Below are 14,137 nucleotides of genomic sequence, written 5' to 3'. Positions count from 1 at the left end.
ACCTGTCGGCTCTGTCAGCCACCTTTACTGCGGGCAGGAGGCAGATTAAGGGTGGGGCTTGGAGGATCCAAGGGATGTGAAGGAAAAGAAGATAGGATGGCACGGGAGCTTAGTGCTGCCAAGCGAAACTCATTGGCTGGGAAGTGGCTAGGCCTTGAGTTAGTTGGAGGGGAGAATGATTCGAGGGCTCCTGAATGTGATAATCAGGAGGGGGATGTTCTTCAGGGTCCATTTCCTAGGTCTCCCTGGCCCTCTGGAAAGTGGGGGAGCCTCTTTCCTCATGGACTCAACCCCTACTAGGTTTCTGTCCTGGGCATGGGACAGGATCTTAGCCTGAGTGGAGAATGTGCTAGATATAGATATGTCCAGGGATAAACAAGTCACATATTGCTAGTAAAAATTTTGGATCCAGGAGGTGAAGTCCGGTCAATCAAAGGTCAGTCAACTCAGATGATAGAAGCAGGTCTGATAAAACAGAGGTCAACATCCTTAAAGGCAAAGTAGCAAGGTGGTTAGCACCCTGGAGAGCTCCAGGTGACACACATGCTGGAAGTCAGACAAGGCAGGCTTGTGGACATTCATTCCAGGGAATCCTGACTGAGCCTTAACTAGGACTGCAACTTCCTCTGGGCAGCTAGGTGGGTGGAGCCTCTCCTCTTAAAGGAGCCCAGCTTGTTTCAGAAGCTGCTGCCTCCAGCAGGAGCTCTGGGTTCTGCTGCGGCCTCTGAGCTGGAACCCAGTGTGGGAAGGCAACGTGACCTCTTCAGGCCGGAGAGGTGCTGGAACCAGGATCTCTACTGAGGAGGGGAGAATGGCAAAGCCTGGTTCTCAGAGTCCCCTCAATCCATGGCCTCTTCCCCTGAGAACGGGCTCCATCTCCACCTGGCTTCTCCCAACAGGTGGAGACCATTGGCGACGCCTACATGGTTGCTTCCGGGCTGCCCAAGCGCAACGGCAACCGGCACGCAGGTGAGATCGCCAACATGTCGCTGGATATCCTCAGCGCTGTCGGCACCTTCAAGATGCGTCACATGCCAGATGTGCCAGTACGGATCCGCATCGGCCTGCACTCAGGTAGGCTCTCACGAAGGCAGGGCTGCTGCAATGGCCTCCAGCCACAGGGACCCACCTGTACTTCGTGGCCCTATCCACCCTTACTTGGCTCTTCTGAAGAAAGCTCAACTGGGAGGGGGGGAGAGTTGATGGGGAGAACTGTTAAGGTTGAAGAAACCTCTGAGCTCAAGGCTGATCTCTTTCCCACGGCAGGGCCTTGCGTGGCTGGTGTGGTGGGGCTGACGATGCCACGGTACTGTCTTTTCGGAGACACAGTCAACACCGCCTCACGGATGGAGTCCACAGGACTGCGTGAGTAGCACATGGCCTAGACTGGGGGGCTGCAGGGGGAGGGGGTTTCTGCTGGGGGTGGAGTCTGCCCAATTTGGATGCCAGTAATAATAATATTGTAGCGACGCGGGTGGCTCTGTGGGTTAAACCACAGAGCCTAGGACTTGCTGATCAGAAGGTCAGCGGTTTGAATCCCCGCCACGGGGTTGCCCGGTCCCTGCTCCTGCCAACCTAGCAGTTCGAAAGCACGTCAAACGTGCAAGTAGATCAATAGGTACCGCTCCGGCGGGAAGGTAAACGGCGTTTCCGTGTGCTGCTCTAGTTCGCCAGAAGCGGCTTAGTCATGCTGGCCACATGACCCGGAAGCTGTACGCCGGCTCCCTCGGCCAGTAAAGCGAGATGAGCGCCGCAACCCCAGAGTCGGCCACAACTGGACCTAATGGTCAGGAGTCCCTTTACCCCTTTACCTAATAATAATATTATATTTCTTACACCCTTCCCATCTGACTGGGTTGTCCCAGCCACTCTGGGTGGCTTCCAACAAACATACGAATAAAAGGCAATAATTAAAAAAGCCATCAAACTTTATGGCGATAGATTAGGGAACAAATGGAAATTTGAGGAAGGGCCATAGCTCAGTGGCTGGGCCTCTGCTGTGTATGAAGCTTCGATGATTCTATGATTCTATTCTATGATTCTATGATCCATGGTGGCATTAATGGCTCTCCAGGGATTCAGGCCGGCGCCTTTCTCAGCCTCACATGGAGATGCTGGGGATTAAACCTGGAACCTTTCGCACCTTTTGGAATCCCAGCCATTGGTCGGGGGGGGGGGAAGGGTGTTCTCCCTTTCTCATAACAATAGAACTCATGGATAGCCAATGAAGTGTTGGAAGATTCAGGATAGATAAAAGAGAGTCCTCCTTCACACAGCGTGAAGTGAAACCATGGAACTTGCTCCCACAGGTGGCAGTGATGGCCACCAACACAGATGACTTTAAAAGTGGGATAGACAAATTCATGGAGGAGGAGATGGCCATCAGTGGCCGCTAGCCATGATGGCCTGCAAAGCTTCTGGAAACCAGTTGCTGGAAGTCACAGGAGGAAGCAGGACTCATGTGCTCATATCCCGCTTGTGGACTTCCCACGGGCATCTGGTTGGCCACTGTGAGAACAGGATGCTGGAGGAGATGGGCCTGATCCAGAAGACCCTTCTTATGCTGTTACGTCTCTCAGAGGCACCCCCGTCTCACCCCCCCACCTGTTGTCTCCGCAGCTTATCGAATCCACGTCAACATCCGCACCGTTCAGATCCTACATGACCTCAAGGAGGGCTACAAGCTGGACCTCCGAGGCAAGACAGAGCTCAAGGTACCTGGGGCAAGGGAGGGGCGTCTTCCAACTGCAAGGACCCACCAATTCTCCCTCCTATCTCCGGTCAAAGCTCCACCCAGAGGATGCAGAACAGACCCAAATCACTAGGATGGGGGAGGGGGGAGCCCTCTGGCAATCAAAAGAGACGTTCTCTTCATTTGCATGTGTGTCCATGGGTGATGGTTTCTCTGGCAGGGAAGCAAACAGAGCAGCCCCAGTGTGGGCAGCACACCTGTGTGTGCTTTGGAACTGCTAGATCAGCAGTTCCCAAACTGTTTGGGGCCACTGCCTCCCCCACCCCGTTGCATAAACCCATCCCCAGTGCCGCCTACCCTACCCTGTGAAAAGCATTGTTCAGAATAGCAGTTTGCATGACCCACTAAGGAAGGTAATAACACAATGGAATTCAAAACCGTAACCATTGATTGCACATTTATTCAAAATTGATTTACAACTAAGTAGTGTATTTAATTTGGCAAAATGGATTAACTTGTTCCAGTGACAACCAGCTTTTCAAGAGGATAGTCCTTTACACCTGCAGTGCCTCCTCTGTTTTATGAAATTAGTTAGCCCATCTAGCACTTAATAGAATTTATAGAATTTAGCGCTGAATAAAATGTATGTCTGTAATGTGAGGTACCACTGTAATACTTTATTTATACCCTGCCCATTTGGCTGGGCTTCCCCAGCCACTCTGGGCAGCCTCCAACAAAATACTAAAATACAGTAATGCATCAAACATTAAAAGCTTCCCTAAACAGGGCTGCCTTGCTTTTGTAATCCCTGCATTTACCCTCTGTAATGGAACCTGTATATAGATATAGATAGCACAGATAGACTTCTGTGCTACCTGAACTTCTCAACCCTGACCCACCCTGTATTTCTGAGTGCTGCTGGCACAGTGTAGCAATAGGCTGTTTTTGCCTTGAGTCTTCCCAGGGGGGAAGCTATAGGAACGGTATGTTAAGGACTTTTTGAAAGTCTGCTGTCAAGAAGACAGACAGTAAGTGTGTGAAATGAACGGTCTAAGGCATCAAGAGACCGGGGCACCCAAGGTAATGGGTGAAAGAGGATAACGAAGAGAAGCAAGACGGCTTTAGCTCCCTGACCTTTCACGTATGATTATATGAGCTAAAACCAGTATGTTTCTGAAAGGCCCATGCAAGCTGTGTTAAAATGTGCCTCGGACACAGTTCTCCTAACTGGTGGTCCTCTGAACTCCTGGTTTGGAAATGCTGTCGATTATCTTTTAATAAACTGGGACGCTAAGCTCATATATCTCTCTTGGCTGCATTTCTCTTTAAGGTGTTATTCCCTCACCTGGGCATGAACCATTAAGAGGTGGTTTAGAAGTAAGTTCTTAGCCCACTGCTGCCCCCTTGACTCTTAGCCCCCCCCCAGGTAATCCCACTGCCCCCTCGCCCAAGGGGAGGTAGCACCTGCCTTGGGAACTGCTGTGTTGGCAAAACGCTTCTGGTGTCACCTGTTGCAAGGATTTTTTGCGGGGGGGGGGGGGGGGCTGCTGCTCTTGGTGCTCAGGGAGTTCGTTCGAAACATGTCCTCGCACCCGCATCAGCCTCTTTCTTTTTCTCCGCAGGGAAAAGGCACTGAAGAGACATTTTGGCTCACAGGTCGCGCGGGCTTTAACAAACCTATCCCCACACCCCCTGACCTACAGCCAGGGTGAGTTCAGAGGACAAGGAACAGAGCATCCAGCTTTGGAACAGAATAGGGTGGGCTCTGGGCTCTTGGGGGACACGGCCCCCTTCTCCACACGAACCCCCTGTTTCTCCTCTCTGCTTCCAGGGCGAGCAACCACGGGATAAGCATGCACGAGATCCCAGAAGACCGAAGGAAGAAGCTAGAGAAAGCACGTGGAGGGAATGCGTAGCCAGGGAGCAGCCATGTTAACATGAGCCCACTTGTGATGGAGGTGAGGCTGCGACAGATGGTGGAGTGCCCTTGACTTGTATGCCCAGCCTCTGCCTCCAAGAGACTTTGAGCTCCTCTCCCATCCTTGCAAAATGTGATCTTCCCTGACTCCTCCTGTTACTTCAGGGGTGTGGAGAAAGGATTGTTGTGTCTTCTCTCTTCCCTTCTAATGCCCCATCTCCAGCAAGCACCGTATTTTTCGCTCTATAAGATGCACCAGACCACAAGACGCACCTAGTTTTTGGAGGAGGAAAACAAGAAAAAAAATATTCTGAATCTCAGAAGCCAGAACAGCAATAGGGATCGCTGTGCAGTGAAAGCAGCGATCCCTCTTGCTGTTCTGGCTTCTGTGATAGCTGTGCAGCCTGCATTCGCTCCATAAGACGCACACACATTTCCCCTTACTTTTTAGGAGGGAAAAAGTGAGTCTTATAGAGCAAAAAATACGGTAGCTTTGAGCCACCTGCATTTTCTCTTTTCTCTGCCTGGTTTCTGGATTTGAAGATGTTAGGGACGGGGAGAAATTCAGGTCGGTTTGAATTTCAGGGTGAAGCTACCTAGTTTGCCATGCCCTGAACAAGACCCTTTGGCATTTATACGTCTCCACATTCTGCATCGTGGATCTTCAACCAAAGAATGTGTAAAGAAATGCATGCATGGGGGGGGGGTAAAGAATTGCACATATCAGCGAGTATCATTGCTTGAAAAAACGTGTGTATTGGGCAGAATTGCGTACAAAAGCATGTATAAGAAATGCGATGACTTTAAAAGAAGAAGATGCAAACTGGTGTGGGAATGTGGTGGGAAAAGAACGGGAAAATGAGAAGCCGAGGAAAGCCAGATTTCTCCAGCCTAGGGCTTGCCGATCGGAAGGTTGGCAGGTCAAATCCCCGCGATGGGGTGAGCTCCCGTTGCTCAGTCCCTGCTCCTGCCCACCTAGCAGTTCAAAAGCACGTCAAGTGCAAGTAGATAAATAGGTACCAATCTGGCAGGAAAGTAAACAGCGTTTCCTGGCACTGCTCTGGTCATGCTGGCCACATGACCCGGAAGCTGTCTGCTGACAAACGCTGGCTCCCTCGGCTTATAGAGCGAGATGAGCACCACAACCCCAGAGTCATCCACGACTGGACCTAACAATCAGGGGTACCTTTACCTTTACCTTCCATTGCAACAAGAGCTGTTGGGCTGTGGAACTGACTCCCTCGAAAGGTGGTGGGCTGTCTTTTGTTGGAGGTTTTTAAACAGAGGTTGGACAGCCTTCTCCCAGGGATTCTTTAGCTGATTCCTGCATTGCTGGGGCTTGGGCTAGATGGCCCTGGGATCGCAGTCCTATGATCCTGTGATTCCATATGCTGCAGCACAGGATAGTGTAACGTAGGACTTCCTACAGCCTACTTATTTCTCTGGCCATAGAGATATGGCCTAGAGCACCCCATAGTGGAGTGGATTGCTCCGGGGCATTTCACACTTTTGATCAGCTGGATAGTTTGGTTGGTTTAGAGCATGTTGCTGACAATGCCCAGGTTGTGGGTTCGATCCCCGTAAAGGACAGCTTTAATAATAATAATAATAATAATAATAATAATAATAATAATAATTTATTATTTGTACCCCGCCCATCTGGCTGGGTTTCCCCAGCCACTCTGGGCAGCTTCCATAGAAACAAAAAATACAGTAAAATATCACAGATTAAAAACTTCCCTGAACAGGGCTGCATTAAGATGTCTTCTAAATGTCAGGTAGTTATTTATCGCTTTGACATCTGATGGGAGGGCGTTCCACAGGGCGGGCGCCACTACCGAGAAGGCCCTCTGCCTGGTTCCCTGTAGCTTTGCTTCTCGCAATATTTATATTCCTGCACCGCAGGGGATTAGACTAGATGGTCCTCTATGCTTCTGTGCTCTTACCTAAATTTGTTTCTCCTGTTTATGCAGCTCAAACAGCAACAGAGACCTGTGGCCTGCACCTGCCGCCGCTTTCTAACCAACTCTGATGAGGCCTTTCACGCAGCCTGCGAGGCAGGTAGACAGGAGTGACCTTTGGAAGGGGGATGAATCAGCAGTTGGTCTCGAGGGACTCGCAGCCTCCTTCGCCCGCGGCCATCTTGGACTCACCCTTTCTTCACTCTTCTCTCTTCCTCTGCCACTCTTGCTGGCTCTGGTGCACAACGGACCTTCGGCCAACCTAGGATTCACTCTCCAACCAAAAAGGAAAACGAAAAGTGGCCAGCATGCGGTGGGACTTCCGGCCGAATCCGAGAACGGCTGTGGATTCTTCTCTCTCGCCTCCATTGCCGCAGACTATAATGGAAGGGATGGACGCGGAAGGAGGCCTGTTTTGGGAGCGGCTTTCTTCGGAGAGGATCAGGGTCGGCGGGGGGGACTCTGTCATGGTTTCTTGTGGCCAATGCAGAATGATTCCATAGAGGACAGTCCTGGTGGGGCTTGAGGGTGTTACGGTAAAATCTGGGCACGAGATTGCTCTGCTACCCAGCTCGTCGGACTAAGTCCGCGGGTCCCTGCGGAGGAAAAATGAGCTCAGCCGAAGACCGGAGCAAGCTGCAGGAGATCCCAGTTTATTGCGCAACAAGGTTCAAGGCGAGATTGAACAGCGGGAAAGGGGTGACATGAACTTTTAAAAGTTCCCTCCATGTCCCATGATACAGTGCAAAATACATCATAGTGACATCACGAATATATTAAAGAGAGGTTGGGTTACATAGATCGCGTCATGAATACATTTAGAAGAGGTTGGGTTACACAGGATTAACATATGGAGGAGGGAGGGGGAGATATGCAGAGTCGGAGATATGCATAGATAAGTGCATCCTGAGTACCAGTGATGAGAAAACAATAGTTCATGTATGCATAGTCTGCCACCTGGCATTGCCCAGAGGAAGGGCTTGGCAGAGTGATTTGACCGGATTAGGGTCTTCCTGAGTACGTGACCCCTCGCTTGGGGAATTATGGAGGCAGGGGAGGTGTCATGGAGTCCTGAAGAGACTGAGTTGATTGAGACCAAGAGCAAGGAAATCGGAGCTATGGTTGATTTTATATGATTTTCTGAACATTTTAGTCCTTTTCTAGTCCATTTTATATTGGTAATTGAAGTCGGAAACAAAATGGATACATTGTAACGGGATTTGACACTTTTATGAGTTCACGGGTTTCCGTTCCATTGTTCTCCCAGCGGGGAGCCGTCAGCAGCTTGTCAAGAGGTTAAATGAGGCGTGCAGGGCTAGCTGAGCTAGCTCTGCAAGGACAAATGCATGGTTCTGATTGGTTAAAACGTAGCCATTGACCGCAATGGAGAGTCTAGCTCTGCACGGTCTACCCAGTATCCAGATAGGGCGAGGGAAGACATAGGAATATTGGGCTTATTTTGCCCGTAATAGCGGAAATAGGAAAGGGTACTTTATTTATGGGTTTGGGGTAAAGTGTGGTGCTTAAGTAACAGTGTGGGGCGAGGAGGGTCCTCGGGGTTTTGGGCTCCCCTGAGGTCATTGCCTCGGACCCTCCGGTGTCCGGTGGGAGGATGGAGGAAGACATGCCCCCCCTTCCGTATCAAGGGAGGAGGCTTTGTTCCTGCCCCACCCTAAGCGCTTGTGTCTGTAGATGCGGCAGTGGCCCAGCAGGCGGCAGAGTGGCCTTGGCGCGGCCTAGATCCACTGCCCCTTCTCTTTTCGGAGAACAGGGGCAGGTTCCACGTGGAGATTAAACAGGGAGGGAGGAGGCTGAGGAGCCTTATCAGACATGATGTGCCTGGAGACTCATCATGACCCCATGTTTAAGCAAGCGAACCATCCTTTGGGAATTCAGCTAACCACTAGATGACAGCGTTTCCTGATGGGAAGACTAGCAGGACTTTCAGAAATTGGCTTTTCTTCTTAAGGGGGTGGCTGCGTATTACAAACCCTTGAGCCCCAACGTTTCTTTAGAACCAGTAATAAAGAATAGCAAACAGATACTTTGGGACCAGTGGCGTAGCGTGGGGGGTGCAGGGGGGCCGGCCGCACCGGGCGCAACATCTGGGGGGGGGGCGCTCGCACTCGCAGCTCTCTGCCCCTACCTGGTTAGGGGGCGCAAATTACTTGCCTTGCCCCGGGTGCTGACAACCCACGCTACACCACTGTTTGGGACTGGGCTGTTTAGAGTGGAGAAGTGAGGAGGGTGTGGAGTATCTCGACTGCAGCCCCGAATCTCCCGGGTGAGAATATGGATCTCTCTGGGGTGTCATTTAGTGTTCAACATTAAGCCTCCGTTCTGCAGCCTGGCCAAGCATTCAAGGAGATGAGGAAGGAATTGGGGCTAGTGAGAGGATGGGTTGGGGCTGCAAACTTTTGCTCTGATATACAAACCTATTGCGAATAGTATTCTGCACCCCGGAAGAGTTTTCTTAATGGGACGTCCCTTGAAACAGCGTGTGTGTTACAAGTTACTTTTCAGAAAAGCGTTGGAAATTGGCTTTCAGAAGGGTTTTTGGCTATAAATTTACTCACCGCAGCGATTTTTCCTCAGAAATCCCAGAAGATCCTTCGAAAACCTGGCTAGTTTTCATCTTCGGATTCAAATAATTGGTTTCAAAGGGGTTGTTGGAATTGATCCTCCGGGGTCATCTGTGGTTGACTGTCTTTGTCTGGATTTCAAAAGTTTGCTCAATACGCAGAGCAAAACTATCTGCAGGCAAAACCGTTAGAAGACATGTCGTCCTGTGGTGAGATGGCACATGCAATTGAGCAGTATGTATATAAGATTATATTTCTTCAAAGGGATTTTTGTTATTTGTCACCAGGCAAAAAAATATTTTCCTTAAAGGGGCAGGCAGTGGTAATCGATCACCATTTCCCCACTGGGCATGGATTGGCTGGCCTCAGAATTTGTCTATCATTTTCATAGACTGTGTACAAATTGTACTTTTTTTCTTCATTCTTATTATCAGCATTGGGATATTTTATTTAATAATATATGTATATGGTGTTTTTTTGCAGGGTACAGGGCAGCGGTAGCATCTGTGGGGGTGGGGGAGGCTAAGAATGTATGTGTACCATATATGCATCCTTGCGACATGGCAGAGGCGATCCTTATACTCTGTATCCTATGGGGATGCCCAGTAGGCGCTTTGCAGCTGGTCCATAAATGACTGTATGTGCGAACTCTGCAATTAAAGGGCCAGACTAGTGATCCTGAGGGGTGTGTTGGATTATTTGACCTGCCCAAGCGGGGCTTACACTGGAGTTGGGGTTCTGCCCTTAAACCAAGTTAGCACAGGATCAGCCCCCAGTCCTCCCAAGGAGTCAGGATGTGTTCCTGAGCTGGCCCAACTGCACACAGGCAGACGCTAAATCAGGGGTCAGCAGACTTTTTCAGCAGGGGGCCGGTCCACTGTCCCTCAGACCTTGTGGGGGGCCGGACTGTATTGGGGGGGGGGGAATGAACGAATTCCTATGCCCCACAAATAATCCAGAGATGTGTTTTAAATAAAAGCACACATTCTACTCAGGTAAAAACACATTGATTCCCCGACCGTCCGCGGGCCGGATTTAGAAGGCGATTGGGCCGGATCTGGCCCCCGGGCCTTAGTTTGCCTACCCATGATCATCATCATCATGGACTCTTGGAATTGTCGAGTTGGAAGGGACCCCACGGTCATCTAGTCCAACCCCCCGCAATGTGGGAATCTTAACTAAAGCATCCATAACAGATGGCCATCTCCTTATATGGGACACAGCACAGCCAGAGCAAGAAAAGGTGTATGCTGTATTCTGCTACAAAGCAACCAAAGGGCCAACCTGAACGAGACAGTGTTGAGTAGTGGTTAGCGTTGGACTAACTCAGCGATGAGGCTCCCTTGGTGGAGTTGGGCTAGTCATTCGGCCTGGCCTACCTTGCAAAGTTGTTGTTAGGGTAAAAGTGTGTTGAGGAGAAACCATGTATGCAGCTGCCAGGAAAAAGGGGGATGAAGGGTGGGATTCAATTAAGTTTTACTCATTGAAATAAATGCACACAGTTAATTCGTTTCAGCGAATCTGCTCTGAGGAAAACTTAGTTCAATACCACCCTAAATGTAATAATATTAGGAATGTTCGGGGTGTTAGATTCAGTTCACATTTATAGGCAAAACTACCTAATTCACACTTTTTTGGGGGGAGGAACACAAATCAAAATGCAGCCATCCATTGGAAGTTGTATTTCCCTGAATTTTGCAATATGATCCTCTAGCCAAGCAAGCTGTTACAAAAATACAACACAATCATGTGAAAAATTGTACATGAGGCAAAATTTCACACAAAGAGGTTAATGGTTAAACCATGCGCTAAATGGTTCCTTTGGAGAAAGAATATTATTAGCTGCACTATTTTGCCTGCTTGGACAACTTCACCAGCTGAGTTTCTGCCTATTTCTGGGTAGCTGCGGGCCAGGCAGGAATCCACCCAGCTCTGTTACAGATGAGGAGAGGCAGATCGGCAGTGGATCTTCACGATGACAGGCACAAGCAATAATTCTCAAGCACAGCTGGTTAATTCTAACAATGAAGAAACAAAACCACAAATGTACCTTCCGGTGTCATGCAACGATGACTCCAGTTTTCTGGCGGTAGCTGAACAACAACACTTTTCCTCAAAAGTTTTTTTTCGGTGTTGTTCTGCATCCACTTTGCTTCTTTTCTCCAGTTCCGGATTTATGCACAGTGGTACCTCAGGTTACATACGCTTCAGGTTACAGACTACGCTAACCCAGAAATAGTACCTCGGGTTAAGAACTTTGCTTCAGGATGAGAACAGAAATCGTGCTCCGGCGGCACGGCAGCAGCAGGAGGCTCCATTTGCGAAAGTGGTCTTCAGGTTAAGAACAGTTTCAGGTTAAGAACGGACCTCCAGAATGAATTAAGTACTTAACCTGAGGTACCACTGTATATATAAAGCATATGTTCATAAATTTACTAGGCGAACACATGTATGTAAACCACATGTCACCCGAAGGTATCTAAGCGATACGCAGCAAAGAAAAATATACAGTGGTACCTCAGGTTACATATGCTTCAGGTTACAGACTACGCTAACCCAGAAATAGTACCTCGGGTTAAGAACTTTGCTTCAGGATGAGAACAGAAATCATGCTTCGGCAGCGCGGTGGCAGCAGGAGGCCCCATTAGCTAAAGTGGTGCTTCAGGTTAAAGCAGTTTCAGGTTAAGAACGGACCTCCAGAACGAATTAAGTACTTAGCCCGACGTACCACTGTATAGGCTAAGTAGGCTGAAGCCTAGGGCCTCTAGAACTAGGGGGGCTACCCAGCCCGCCTGCTCCCCCCACAGCGGGCAATCTCCCCTCTCCCAAAATTGCAAACCCAAGACTTCATGCGAGGGCAGGGCAATCCGGGCCCAGCAACTATTAGACTCAGGACCAGCCAGTGGGGCCCAATTTGAAACTCTAGGGCCCAACGTGCACGTTTTTTGTGGGGCCCTAGTTCACAGCCACAATCTGCAGAATCTTAGAGATCTCAATCTGTGTGCCAGGTCATTTTCACAAGGTCAGCAAAGCCCTTAAGAAATCAGACCTGTTATTGAGTTCTTGTGCAAGTTTGTACAGTTCACGTCTGCATTTTTTTAAAGAGGAGATTTTGATGAGCTTGAGAAACAAGCAAAAGCCACCTTGCCAAACGTTAACTACAAAACAAGGAAATGACAGAAGCGCACCTTAGATGCCCTTTCCTCAAGAGGTAAGTTTAGGATAAAACCCTTTATTCCTATATTAGATGCACTTGAAGCCAATTTAAAAAGAAGTATTGTGTACAGTGATGTTGCACAATTGTTTTCGCATTCTTGCTATTCTGATAGCATCTAAGCAAGAAATTCAGAAAGGTATTGAACTGTTGATGGATGCATACCCAGAAGATATTGACCTGAAACTTATTGATGAACTTTTGCACTTTCACCTGTATGTGAGACAAAGCCATAGGAATACAGCAGAGCACTCTCTGTCTCCTGCAGACCTTTATCAAATTACCGTATTTTTTGCCCTATAGGGCGCACCTGACCATAGGACGCACCTAATTTTCAGAGAGGGAAATCAAGGAAAAAAATAGGTTCCCCCCCACCAGCTCTGGGAGCAGCGGACAGGCTGCAAGCTGCAAGGTTCCCCCACCTCGTAGAAAAGCCCGCAGAAGCAGCGCAGCCTTTAAAGAGCGCACGGCTTTTGCAGGAAGTGGGGGGATTCCCCCATCGCCCGCAAAAGCCCACAGGAGGGAGAAGGGACTGACTTGGCCAGTCAGTCCCTTCTCCCTCCTTGGCGAAAAGCCCACAAGAGCGGCGCGCTCTTCAAAAGGTGTGCGGCTCCTGCGGGCTTTTCTACGAGGTGGGGGAATTCCCCCACCTTATAGAAAAGCCCGCAGAAGCCACACACCCTTTAAAAAGTGCGCGGCTTTTGCGGGAGGTGGGGGAATTCCCCCATCTCCCGCAAAAGCCCACAGGAGCCTCGCACCCTTTAAAGAGCGCGCGGCTCCTGTGGGCTTTTCGACCGTGTCTGTGGGGCTGACGGTGGAGGGAAGCGCTGCTTTCCCCCACCGCCAGCCTCAAAACCAGGTCAAGGAGCTGCGCGAAGGCATCACGCGCCTTCCCGCTGCCCCCCGAGACTGTGGGGCTGGCGGTGGGGGGAAGCGCTGCTTTCCCCCACTGCCAGCCTCATAACCAGGTTGGGGAGTAGTGTGAAGGCGTCACGTACCTTCCCGCTGCCTCCCGAGTCCCCTCCCCATTTTTATAGGGTATTTGAGAATAGGGACGCGGGTGGCGCTGTGGGTAAAACCTCAGCGCCTAGGACTTGCCGATCGCATGGTCGGCGGTTTGAATCCCCGCGGCGGGGTGCACTCCTGTCATTCAGTCCCAGCGCCTGCCAACCTAGCAGTTCGGAATCACTCCCGGGTGCAAGTAGATAAATAGGGACTGCTTACCAGCGGGATGGTAAACGGCGTTTCCGTGTGCTGCGCTGGCTTGCCAGATGCAGCTTCGTCATGCTGGCCACGTGACCCGGAAGTGTCTGCGGACAGCGCTGGCTCCCGGCCTATAGAGTGAGATGAGCGCACAACCCTAGAGTCTGGCAAGACTGGCCCGTACGGGCAGGGGTACCTTTACCTTTTAAATCCACAAGCTACCTGTTCAATAAAGTATGTTGAGCGAATTGCAGTGCACCCTCACCCTTCCCTCAACCAGCACTGCAACTAACTGCACTGGAGCACTGCAACTAACAAACTACAACTGAAACGGAAACCCGCCTCCTTGCCAACAACAGACCCTGTGGTTCCGGGTGTCATAAGAATAAAAATGTCCCATTACAGTGGTACCTCGGGTTACAGGCGCTTCAGGTTACAGACTCCGCTAACCCAGAAATAGTACCTCGGGTTAAGAACTTTGCTTCAGGATGAGAACAGAAATCATGCTCCGGTGGCGCAGCGGCAGCGGGAGGCCCCATTAGCTAAAGTGGTACCTCAGGTTAAGAA

At 50.1% G+C, this 14,137-nt stretch overlaps 1 protein-coding gene across 6 annotated transcripts in view; it reads left to right on the top strand.

Moving 5' to 3' along the window:
• The window catches only part of GUCY2D (guanylate cyclase 2D, retinal), an 81,592-nt gene extending 74,485 nt beyond the window's left edge, over positions 1-7,107 (top strand). For 5 of the 6 annotated variants that reach the window (XM_083410093.1, XM_083410091.1, XM_083410094.1 and 2 more), the window contains 6 exons: positions 900-1,074; positions 1,267-1,365; positions 2,620-2,714; positions 4,315-4,400; positions 4,524-4,650; positions 6,584-7,087. In XM_083410093.1, coding sequence (XP_083266219.1) covers positions 900-1,074; positions 1,267-1,365; positions 2,620-2,714; positions 4,315-4,400; positions 4,524-4,608 — 540 coding nt within the window. In that variant the 3' untranslated portion in view covers positions 4,609-4,650; positions 6,584-7,087. Of the gene's footprint in view, positions 1-899; positions 1,075-1,266; positions 1,366-2,619; positions 2,715-4,314; positions 4,401-4,523; positions 4,651-6,583 lie in introns of all 6 variants that reach the window. The other variant, XM_083410096.1, reaches the window with a different exon arrangement.
• The last annotated feature ends 7,030 nt before the right edge of the window (positions 7,108-14,137 follow it).

The sequence above is a fragment of the Podarcis tiliguerta genome, assembly GCF_965153285.1.
Source record: "Podarcis tiliguerta genome assembly, chromosome: 13".
NCBI classification, from domain to species: Eukaryota; Metazoa; Chordata; class Lepidosauria; order Squamata; family Lacertidae; genus Podarcis; species Podarcis tiliguerta.
The sequence above is the reverse complement of the archived record's forward strand: the minus strand, read 5'-3'. Positions and strand labels throughout refer to the sequence as shown.